Source organism: Dicentrarchus labrax, unplaced genomic scaffold (genome assembly GCF_905237075.1).
Source record: "Dicentrarchus labrax unplaced genomic scaffold, dlabrax2021, whole genome shotgun sequence".
Taxonomy (NCBI): Eukaryota; Metazoa; Chordata; class Actinopteri; family Moronidae; genus Dicentrarchus; species Dicentrarchus labrax.
This window is the reverse complement of record NW_026136707.1, coordinates 16,531,059-16,543,170: the sequence shown is the minus strand read 5'-3', so window position 1 is coordinate 16,543,170 and position 12,112 is coordinate 16,531,059. Positions and strand designations below refer to the sequence as shown.

At 39.2% G+C, this 12,112-nt stretch overlaps 1 protein-coding gene across 14 annotated transcripts in view; it reads right to left on the bottom strand.

The window, feature by feature from the left end:
* The window catches only part of LOC127366917 (protein MTSS 1), a 51,251-nt gene that overhangs the window by 12,315 nt on the left and 26,824 nt on the right, over positions 1–12,112 (bottom strand). For 5 of the 14 annotated variants that reach the window (XM_051406348.1, XM_051406357.1, XM_051406354.1 and 2 more), the window contains exons 4-7: positions 6,685–6,769; positions 5,221–5,312; positions 4,933–5,034; positions 3,348–3,359 (exon numbers count right to left, since the gene is read on the bottom strand). In XM_051406348.1, the coding sequence (XP_051262308.1) occupies positions 3,348–3,359; positions 4,933–5,034; positions 5,221–5,312; positions 6,685–6,769 (291 nt within the window). The remainder of the gene's footprint in view (positions 1–3,347; positions 3,360–4,932; positions 5,035–5,220; positions 5,313–6,684; positions 6,770–12,112) is intronic. The other 9 variants (XM_051406352.1, XM_051406361.1, XM_051406353.1 and 6 more) reach the window with 3 other exon arrangements.

Genomic DNA, 12,112 nt, shown 5'->3' with positions numbered 1-12,112 from the left:
GTATCAAGTGCATCTATAAAGTAAAACTGCTTACAGTTGAAAGAATTTTAACCCTTTATGGCAAAATGCTCTATATCTACTAATACAACAAAAGATGCTTTAACGAATGTGTGTGATATACGTCAGGTAATGTTGAGAAATATTCTCAATATGGCCTCAATGTAGAAAAGAAGATTTTAAAGCCCAAAACCAGCGATGCTGTAGTGTCTCCTTGGCATGCAGTAAAACAAGGGAGCATACTGCATTCTGGTTGTCTCCCACTAGTTCAAGTTTTGGCAGACTGTATTCTCAACATAACCGCAGTGGTTTTGGAAAGACGCTACTGTAAGTTGAGGTACTTTGTCTGAGACAGATGGAAAGCCAAATATTTTCTTTGTTGTTGTTTTGGTACAGTAATTTGAACATTAATAATTGTCACGTTACTTGCATTTGTAAAGTTTAACCCATCAAGTCCCTTCATTCCATTACATAAAATAGTTTAAATCTTTCCTGCAGATGCGAGCAAACTTATTTCCAAACATGCATACACTCATGATACACATAGCATATCAGCTTGTAGTGCTGCTGTAAAAGACTTGTTATTGCTGGGATGGAGAGAGTTGTACACACTCACAGGGACAAAATTGTGTACTGAGACAATGGAGGGACATCCTGGCATGAGATTTCAACTTGTGGTGAGCAGAGGGGTTGTTAGCTGAACTTTAGCTTCTGTTATGTTACAACTTTGTCTCTGCTATGGGTTTTTCCTTGGTTCACATTCCCATTCTGTGTGCCATAACTATGTGAATGACAAGGCCCTGATTGCTACTTCCTCCTCCTCTTCAACCACTGACAAACACTGAGGTTCACCGAAGGTCAGTGGGCATTGACTACACTGCAAACAAATCCACCCTGACACATATTTCACAAGCTGTTTTTAAGTGCTCAATTAAGGACAATTAATGCTTGTGACACCTACAATCTTTTACTGTCTAGTGGGTTGAGTAAGGATGAGTAAGTGATGACATACTGTAGATATCCAGTACGTATGTCAAACACACTAGTCTCTAAAATACAGCGACACCAACACACACACACACACACACACACACACACACACACACACACACACACACACACACACACACACACACACACACACACACACACACACCCTAATGTACAATAATACACTTTACCAGTCCATTCAGATACATCTAACATAGATTTCTTAGGTTAATGTGACTAGTTAGCTAGTTCTGACCCCTTTTATTAGCTTTGCTGTGTTGTACAATCCATTATTTATCAGGTTTTGATCAAGTTCTGGGTTAAGAAAAAGTTTCAGAACTGATATTCTACAGTTGTTTTTACCAAACTCAAGTTAGCCAAGATGAATATGAAGGGGGGTCTGCACAGTCTGCACACATGTAGATACATGTGCACACACGCGCAAATGAGATTAGCTCCAGCTTTCACATGACCAATGATTGCATTAGGTTGCAGTCACAGGCTGTTTCTTAGTAAGGCAGTGGTCTCAGATCAGAAAAACACCCTCACAAGACACATATCAAACATCAGATACAGACTCACCGACAAAAGCAGACAGATGAGGTGGTGGTGTGCGTAAATAGAGTGCTCTTCTTGTAAGTAGCATAAATAGGCTAAGAATACTAGCCTATTTCCAAATTGTATTAAATGTTTGTGTATCTGACCTCTGTATCTGTGATACAGAGGTCAGTGAGTTTACAGACTTTATGGGTGAACTCATCGACACATAAAGATGGATGTTGCGTACACAGTCCCCCCCCTGTACACAAATGAATCCAAAATGTCCTAGGTATGCCTGTTGCCATCTTGCGCTGGTGACATTGGTTCATTGGGAACCAGAGTCTGCACAGTACTGATCGGGTTGGCGCCCAGTATCGAGGTCCCTCCCATACACACGGCCGACTCAATCGCAAGCAGGGCTCAGCTGTCATTCATGATGTAAAACCCCCTTTTTTTATAAATTAAATAACTAATTAAAACCAAACTTGAACACACACAACATACATCAGAGTGATATGATCTAACTAATTGTCAGAAACCATCTTCAGGAAATATTTATTTGACAGGTAATTAGATTTTTTTGTTTGGCCCATGTCCCATCTGCCAACATGGAGCCAGTGGGCCTTATTACCTATACTGCAGTCAGCCACAAGGGGACGATCAATAAGTTTTGGCTTCACGTTTGGGGGCTGTCATGCCATTCATCCTCATATATGTTGATGGGTGAACCAGGTGCAGTTAGCTAAAGTTTGGTGCAGTTATCTTTTTGCTCACATCAAAGGGGGGGGATCCCCAATGGGTAAATGAAAGAATGCTGCCAATTTAAATTAACAATGACAGTAATATCTTTATATTTTCTCCCTGTCAGGGAGTAAAGTGCTTACCTCTAGCAAGAGATGTATCTTGCAATTTATCAGACTCAGTGTCACACAGGATAGTGTAGGTGAATTAGGAAACCATTCCTGCCTACAATTTTAAAATGTCTATAAAAGTGAAGTTGAAAATTTCCGAATTTTCTGCATTCTGCAGTGTGAAAAAAATCTTTTCTGCCAAAAGCATTTAAAGCTTTATAAATGTTTTATGTTTTTTTCTAGCAAATTCTTTTTATTGGTTTCACCTTTGCTTTCTCCAGTGTGGCACCACTGCAAAGAGTGTGTGTGTGTGTGTGTGTGAGCAGAGCAAAGGAACAGAAACTTGCCAGCATGGACTAAATGTAAAATGGACACCACAGAGATGATTAAAACAGAGAGTTTGCAGAAAAGAATGAACATCAACTGGACCAAGTGTACCTCAAGTCTACTGAAGCCACTGAGTCACAGACTATTACATTAATGTGCTGAAACGTAGTGTAGGGCTGCAACTAACAAATATTTTCATTATTGATTTATCTGTCAATCATTAATTGATTAGTTGTTTAATCTATAAAATGTCAGACTGATTAGTGTTTCCCAAAGCCCAACATTGCCAGAACACAAAAGATATTCAGCTGTCATAGAGGACGAAAGAAATCAGAAAATATTCATATTTGAGAAGCTGAAATCAGAGAATCTGGGCTTTTTTTTTGGATTATGAAAATAGTTGGTGATTAATTTAATAGTTGACAACTAATCAATTAATTGTTGCAGATTTAATGTAGTGGTAGCAATAGTTGTCATATCTGTGGAGGACAGCTGAGCATGCAAATATTTAAAGGCATCCACACATATCTTTGCATAAAACTCTATACGGCAGTTTCTTCACAATGCAACCAAGATGCTTGTTTAAACATTGTGAGTTGTAAGCAACAACCTGGACAGTGTCTATTCCACAAACTGACTTACCTAGATTATCAGCTGCAGTGCAGCATAAGGAGAAGGATGGTATCGGAACCACATGGGGACAGGGAGAGGAAAAAGATCCAAGTCAACTAAAAAAATGCCAGCACTAAACACTAATCCATCCCCTAAAGGTGCAGTCTTGTATGTCTGCCACTATTAGCAATGATCACTATGCACAGTACAAATATATATATATAAAATGTAATCTATTGCAGAGTAAGAGTAAGAAGAACCTCCTTTTCTTGTACTTTTTCCTGAACATCTGTGAACTTTAGGAATGTGAGACACCCATTGATTCAAACCTGAAACTATCAACATCCCTAAACATACTGGAAGCATATTCATCCAATTCCTTTTTTGTGTATGGTATTTTTTCTCTAGGTAGGTGGATGCGTATGTAGAACCTGAGCCAAGAGAACTGCAGATGGAAAAAGCCTGTGCCCTCTCAGAGAGTGTTTACCAAGTAAGGTAATGTTTAGACTTACTAGATCTACTAGTCTAATCAGTAAGGACCAACTTCTCCTATACACATCACTGCTGTCTAATGAAAACGTCATATATACAATTTCATATTTGAAATAGGAGATGGCATTTCTCTTTGCAAGTTGTTTCTCAGACTGAACCCTTTATGATTTTAATAATCATATTTCTCCTTTAGTCCTGAATGTTGGCTTCTTGTAGAAAGAGGTCTTTAATCCAGTACACCAAAGCCCAGGTGCATATTGCCCAACTAAAACTGATTATAGCATTTGGAGTAATTCACCAGTAGATAATGAGAGAGTTGCTGTTTATTTGTCTTCTATTATGATGTATACTACTTGACACAGTGGGCAGACCCAAGATTTCTTACTTTTAGCTTTCTCCAAAAGACAGATTTGTAAGATTCTCATAGGTCAATGAAAACCACATCTTTCTAAGGTCTGGCTAGTGATGGCAGAAACATAGCATCTATGGGAAAAGCACTGACTGAATTTCAAGAAGCCACGTAGAAAGAAGCATTTCCTTACTTTGGTTGAAACTCAAGTTTCAAGCTTCCCAATTAAGCTTCAAACTAGTAGAGCATAACAAAGGCCCTTTACTTAACATTTCCAAGAATTTAATCTGAACAAATTATCTGACAGACACTTGAGATGGATATTTTTCACTAGTTTAGCAGAAAAGTTGTTAAATGTGTGATCTTTATGATTACTTACTTAAAGATAATAAGCTAGGGTATAATGTGGCATTCTTCTGGCTTTCATATCTTGTGGTTCAAACTTTTATTTGTGTAGGTACAAGATTGTTTGTAAAATGTCTCCATCATTATCAGGTTAACTGCACCTAGTAGTGTTATTTTTGGTTTTAAAAGTTCAGTGTAACAATAGGAGAATCTACTGGCAGAAATTGAATATAATACCTTAGAATGAGCCGTTTTTATCTACAGGGAGAGCGAGTCCTCTTCCACAGAGGCTGCCATGTTGCAAAACAAACACTGGCTCTAGACAGGGCCTGAGCTGTATTCAAATTATTGCAATCTGCAACTTCACTGCTAGATGCCACTTAATCCTACACACTGGTCCTTTAAATAATAATACAAAAAACATCTTACCTTTCTTTGCCTTCTTCTGAAGTTTCAGTGTGTCTGAGGACTTCTTCTTTATTTCCTGTCGGGCTCTTTTATACTCTGGTGGATGGACAAACAGTAAACAAACTAAAAAACTTAATGTTAAGGAACAGTTTTTCATACAATTAATAGCAATCTAACACAACGTGAATGGAGCTGATGAAATAGCATTAATCAAATACTGGCACATTACTTTGCTTTAAGATGTATCCAGAAGTAATTTCTGCATGTTTATGTTATATTCTTGTGTGTGATTATATTTGTTTGTCCTACCTTTAGCATGGTCCTTGTCTAAAGTGTTGACTCCTCTTTTCCACTCCTCCATCTGTTCTTGTAGAGGGTTGATCAGACCCTCCAGGAAGGCCCTGTGAAAACAGCAGGATACTTATTTGTAATCTGAGGTAATCCTTGATATTCAAGGTTGAATGGCTAATCAAGCTATTTATAAAAAATAATACAAATGGACAAAATGTAAAATACCAGCCTCTTGTAACTTTTCACTCTTGCTCATGCTTTACAGACCTGTATATCTGTTACTTGATTATAGACAGACAGTGTCTATACACTGTATGGTCTTGTCTGTCAATCATTAACAGACATAAATAAAGGGAGAAAAACAGACTGAGAGGAGAAAAGTCTGCTTGTGCCTGAATGTGTGTCACAGGAGGAAGTAAGAAGCTTGTGCAGTCATGTCTGTCAATTATTACCTAACTGTGCCCATCTTATATTTGTGATGTATTTGTGAGTGTGTTTAAGAGGCTGTAAGTGTGAGAGGAAGGCAGCTGCAGGCTTAGTGCATGAAACTAAAATTAGACTTCTCCCAGTTGGAAACATTTCTCCAAAGTGCGTGTGTGTGTGGGTGTGTGTGTGTGTGTGTGTGTGTGTGTGTGTGTGTGCGTGTTGCGTGTGCATGTGCATGTGCGTGTGTGTGGGTGGTGACCACAGCCCCCCTGTGTACAGGCCCTGCTATGGAGATCCAAGTGGAATCTGTACTGAAATGCCACACGAAATAAGAGAGTGCCTTGTCTGTGTAGTGTGTGTGCGTGCGTGCGTGCGTGCGTGTGTGTGTGTGTGTGTGTGTGTGTGTGTGTGTGTGTGTGTGTGAGAGAGAGTGAGAGAGAGGTAGAGAGGAAGAAGGAGGGATAGGGAGAGAGAATGAGAATGAGAATGAGAATAGAGAGAGAGAGAGAGAGAGAGAGAGAGAGAGAGAGAGAGAGAGAGAGAGAGAGAGATATTATTGCCAGACAAATCGTCTCTTTTCCAGCATTCCATGACAAGGGGACATTCTCACCCACACAGACAAAATGTCAAGACATTGAGAATATAGTAAGATAACAATTCAAATACAGAACATTTTATTGGAGTTTCACTTTTGGTTCAAAGTACACTAACTGTTACTAATATACAGTAGGACACACTGCAAAAGGAAGTAAGTTTAAAAGTTTAGTGCCGACATCTTTTGGTCATAACTCGAAAATCATCACATTGTAAGCAAATGTTGCAACCCTTAAAGTTGGTGGGCTGTGATTATGTGTAGAGGGCTGGGACATATTTTTAGCTCAACCAAACCACTGTGATGGGGCTTATGGAGATAGTAACCCCAATAAAATCCCTGCTCCAACCCAACCCCTCTTTCATCCCAGCCAAGCATTCACCAAAAAGGTTCTGTAAGTTGGTAAAGACAGACAAAGAAAGGGTTAATCCGCACACTGATGCACTATATGTAGTGTTGCTTACATGGAGAACTGTTTGAGTTTCGCCTCTATGCTGCGATGTCTCATACACATCCTGGTCAACGCTGATCCAATGTCTCTGGTCCCACCTGAAAGACATAAAAAAGACCAAAAAAATAAATCTTATTAAAATAAAAGAGCTTTTAATGTAATAATTGCTAAACTCATCCTCTCATTTATATAGTCATGCCTAAATGAATGAACAGATTTGACATTAAGGAGAAGACAGAAAGGAAGGTTAGAGGGCAAATGACAATGAAAACCTCTTGTAGGTTGCTGTACATCTAAATACTGAATGGAAAGTAGTTTGGTGATTATATTGAAGTGCAGTATAGAATAGTCAGCTAATGTTTTTAATTAATTCACTTCATACTAGATTGAGAGTGACTTTGCTGCTGGGGAAAAAATGTGGCTAGACTTTCTAAATGAAACATCTGTAACAAGCACTCATTGACCCCACTCTCCCTACTCCACTGTGGCTTAAAACTGTGGGAATTGGGGGAACAATGAGTTATGAATTGCACACATATTCAGGTCAGAAAAAGTGATGGGAAGTTTGAGCTGGAGCCTAGCAAACGTGCTTGAGGCTAGTGTCAGCATCCTTCACACAGGCTAACTAGCTTTCCACTGGAAGGCTTCAGGCTGGACAGCTAAGCAGGGACTTGACATTGATTGACAGAACTATTGTCTGGCTACTCAGTATGACTAGCTGGTTTCTCTGTGGGACTGAAACACTACTGTGTGTGTGTCTGCATGTGTGCATGAGAGAGAGAGAGAAGGTGGGGGCAGAGAGATCTTGTACGAAACTGTGTGGGGTTCTTGTGACATTCTGTTCAGTTCACTCATCAGAACCAGAGTGAAACGGTTTTTGTGTGAATGGTTTTGAGTGTGCACATTGGTTTGTGTGTGTGCATGTGCGTGTGTCTGTATGTTAGGGAAAGTTGTGATGGTCTGATGCAAAGTGTGAATTCCCTCCAACAGAGCAAGCCATTCAGCTGTCAGCAAAGTCCTTGCTGCATGCAGAGACACACACACACAGAGCTGTCACTCACACACACCGAGTGTATGTGTGATTCACAACACACACATACACTCACAAAATTGTCTTTTACTCTGTCAGAGGCTGGACAAAACAAATGCAAGAGGCTGCTGATTTGGCCTGCAACACTCCTGGTGACAGGTGCTACAAAAAAAAGAAAAACTGAACAAACTTTCAAAATGAAACTGTGGCTTCATGTGGTCCGAGTTAAAATAAATATTGAATAGTAATGTGATCAGGGCCATGCTAAAATGATAGTAACATCTTATATTGGGGTTGCAAAATGTGCAAATCGGCACTGTACTGCAATTTTTGTAGAGTCTTTCAGTGAGCTGTGCTTGCAAGAATGACCCAAACATGCACCCGAATGACAAAATATCTACCCATGTCTCTTTTCCCAAACTAAACCATAGCATAACATCGGTAGTTTTAATCTCAGTTTGTCTGAGAATTGGTTTTCAGACAATCTGCATCTGTCCTGCTTTTCTGAAAGAGCTGAATCAGCTCACTGTGCTTTTGACTGCTCATTGAAAGGTGGGAAAAGCAGAGACAAACTGTAACAGAAAGAAAGATACAGGGTGACAGTCAATTAAGCTATTCCAGATGGCAAATTACAACTTTCTCATACCTTTCAACAATATATAATTTAATGTCAGTCCCATTGAGCCCATTATGACCTAAAATCTTTCCCTCTATCCATTCATTCATCCATTCCTCGTTTACTGTGTGTGCCTGTTATTGCAGAGGGTGTGGCTACTACATGCCATAAAAGACCTTTCTGTTATACAACACCATAATGCTCATTCATTCCTGCGTTGACTTGTTTAGTCATCCTATCCATCCAACCATCTGCCCACATCTCCCTTACTATGATGACTGCTTGTTATTCTAGAGGGTGTGGCTGATAGATGCCACAGCGCCACGGAGAGGCCACGTGGCTGGAACAAGTTTTTCATTAGAAAAATACTGCAGAGTTCTAAGCTATGTCAAGGCAAGAGTTTGGTTTCATGAGGTATATAAGAAAACCAAAACCTGCTCTTTGCTAGAGGCACAGGTGTGCCATTATGGGTGTGTCAGAAAGACTAAACTGTAGCACACTCAAGTCAGATTTTGTGAGATTATTGCAATTCCTCTCATTTCCATTTGAACAGAGCTACACTGAGTGCCACATTTCCTTTCAAGGGGTCATATTTGAAAGATGGTACTGCTAACGTACAAGAGAACTTTTTGCTTTGACTAGCTACCTTGCTAGGTAGCTAGTCAATGTGGCCTCTGCCATGACTACCAGTTACCGTGAAAACTGTATATGTATGTGTTTGTATTATGTGTGCTTACTAAAGTCCGATTTGGCCTCCAATAGTGTTACAGGGTTAGGACCCTTTTGTTTTCTTCCACGTGTTGAGTTAAGGTTAGTCTTTTCATCAGTGTATAATAACCTAAAAATAAGAATAGTTTTGTATGCCTTAGAATGAACCGTTTTAATCTACTGTGGGAGTGGATCCTCTTTCAGAGTCTCCCATGTTGAACCCCCATGCTTCTAATAGTAGCCTAAAATGGACTAACAACACACTGGCTCTAGATAGGCCCTTTCGAATTTTTGGGGAGTTTTGCAGACAAGTATATGACACACACACACACACACACACACACACACACACACACACAGCCTAAACATGCAGTCCAATAGAATGTGCAGCACAGCAACATTTGTCTGACGTTAAGTGTTGTGATTATTTTGATTTAATTTTGCCATATTTTTAAACTGTGATATTATCATTCTTATTAACCATGATATTGATTTTAACCACATCAGCCATTTCAAGCACACACATTACTCGCAGTGAGAAGAAGTGTTAAGGGTTAGGAAGCTGGTGGATATCGGGCCAATCTGCCCTGTTTGCAGAAAGTTGTTTTGTTGCTCTCAGGATAAAGTGGCTGCTAACACACACATCATCTACTCTGTCTAGCACCAAGTGACCCCTGGATATTAATAGCCACATCGGCAGCTCCAGTTGTCTACCACACACACACACACACACACACACACACAGCAGCGGTCTGGCCTGTCAATAAAGAAACTGAAGCTTGTGCGTGTGTGTGTGTGTGTGTGTGTGTGTGTGTGTGTGTGTGTGTGTGTGTGTGTGTGGCATAGCTGCCTATCAGTAGAAATAGCTGCTGTGTGACATGGTTGTTTCGGAGCCTTGTAATTATCCCTGCACCACCAACACTTAACCAGTCGAAAACCACACCACACATGCACTCAGACACTATAAGACCCACCCTTTGGTACATCTGTGTATGAATGATGCTAAACTGATGCCTTTTTCAAACCTAGTTAGTAGCAGTAAGTAGTAAGCTTACAACTTAGAAAAGAAAAAAGCTAATTTGGCCACAGAATGTTTTACTGTTTCACAGTATCTTGGCTAGTTAATAATTTAGCTACCCAAAGTAGAGAGCATATAGGTCAGTGAAATGTTTCAACTGTATATATTTACTTTGACTACCTTCAAACTATTTCTATCAAGTGATCAATGTTGTTTTTACAAATAAATATTTGTCCACTACTTTGTCTCTGATAATTCAGCTTTCTGTGGGAACTAGTGTCTCAATAGTCCATAGGGACATTTGCAGAGGTGTTCTTCTGTCTGTGTGTGTGTATGTGTGTGTGTGTGTGTGTGTGTGTGTGTGTGTGTCTGGGGGTGACAGTGAGAAAGATAGTAGTGCAATTTGATGACGAGTTGCCAAGTCTGTCTCTGTCCTCAACCTCCTGCCAGACTGTTTGTTGGAATGTCGCACTATGCTGACGCAGCGTGCCTGTCTGTCTGTTTGTGCATTTTGTAAGAAAACATTAGAAAGCATTCTTTCTCTGTAGATTAAGGAGTATGGTCTAAATCTGCTCTATATCACAAGTGTCATAAAATAACTTCTACTATGATTTGGCAAAATACAAATAAAACAGAATAAAGAAAATTGAATTGAATTAAAATGTTGATGTATCAATGTATTGGAAACATAATGCAAAAAGGCACTTCTACAGTATAGTGCAGTACCAAAACATCATGTGTGGATAACCACTGTTTACTTTTGGCTAATCTTGCAATACACTCATGTGTTAAATAAGCTTGCTAGACAATTTTACCAAAAGAAAGCAGGTTATATAACCCATCCTCTCCATAAGATTAAACAAAGGTGGAAGGAAAAAGCTGCTTCTCACAGCAGCCTGAAAGTGACACAGTTTGATGCAATCTGAAACCATAAATAATAATGGTATCAGTGCAGCAGGTAGCAATATGACACTGTATGATCCTCTCCTATAAGTCTGCAGCTTATACCTGCAGTAAAATCAAAACATATCAGTACTTTATTTGCAGAATGATAACACAAAGCTATACCTAGGAATGACCTTTTTTCAACAAAAGAAATCAATGCAACAGATCTCTTCAAATGTAAATAATTTTAGACATCAATATTAAAACATGTGTAAACTGTACACCGTAACAATAGTTTAAAGAAACATTAATTTGACATTTGCAGCATAAATGTGATCCAAATGATAACAGCTCAAAGTTAAATATCTTAATCCAATATTTACTGATTCCAATCAATTTAAATTTTTTAAAGCAATGCCGTCGACTTACAACTTCAAAAACAGCACTGATTTGAGTCATTTTCCTTTATAAGACCCCATCTTATATCAGTGAAAAACTACATGAAAGCCTGACATTTCTGACTTGTTACTCCAACTCAAATTCTTTTTCTTTAACCTGCTGTATTTGTAATACACATTCATGTGCTGTACTTTCTAAAAATAAGACCCATAGGTCATTTCTGGTAAACCCACTAAAGAAAGCGTGGTACACAAACTAGCATGCATCTTTACCGTAAAGAAAGAGAGGGGGAAGGAGGATAAACACTTTGAGGAAAGGGGGAGAAAGATAAATGGAGATACTGAAGAGGGAGAGATTTGGCCTGCGTAGTTTTGACATGAAGATCAGAGAAGGCTTTCTAGAGAGAAACCAACTCTGTATGGGCACCAGATGGTCGCTGTTAACTACGGGCCAGTGGTTACACTGATAAGAGACTGGAGACCATACAGCTGGATACACACACATGCACTCACCCAGCTGGACAGAGGTAAGGCGATCTGTTCACTAGCTAATTAGAGAGCTGGAGAAAACACTAATGCTATATCCACACAAAGCCAGCTAAATTTAAAAAAAAGCATCTTTTCCTCATCATGTTGGCCTACAATCAAACAAAACAGATTTTTTTTTTTTACACTGAATTATGATGTACTTTTATATGGCTGTGTATAGCAGTAAGGTTAACAAGCTAATTATTTGTGGCCTACGGCTAATGTAGCATAATACTGTTGACAGTAACCTGTATTTAT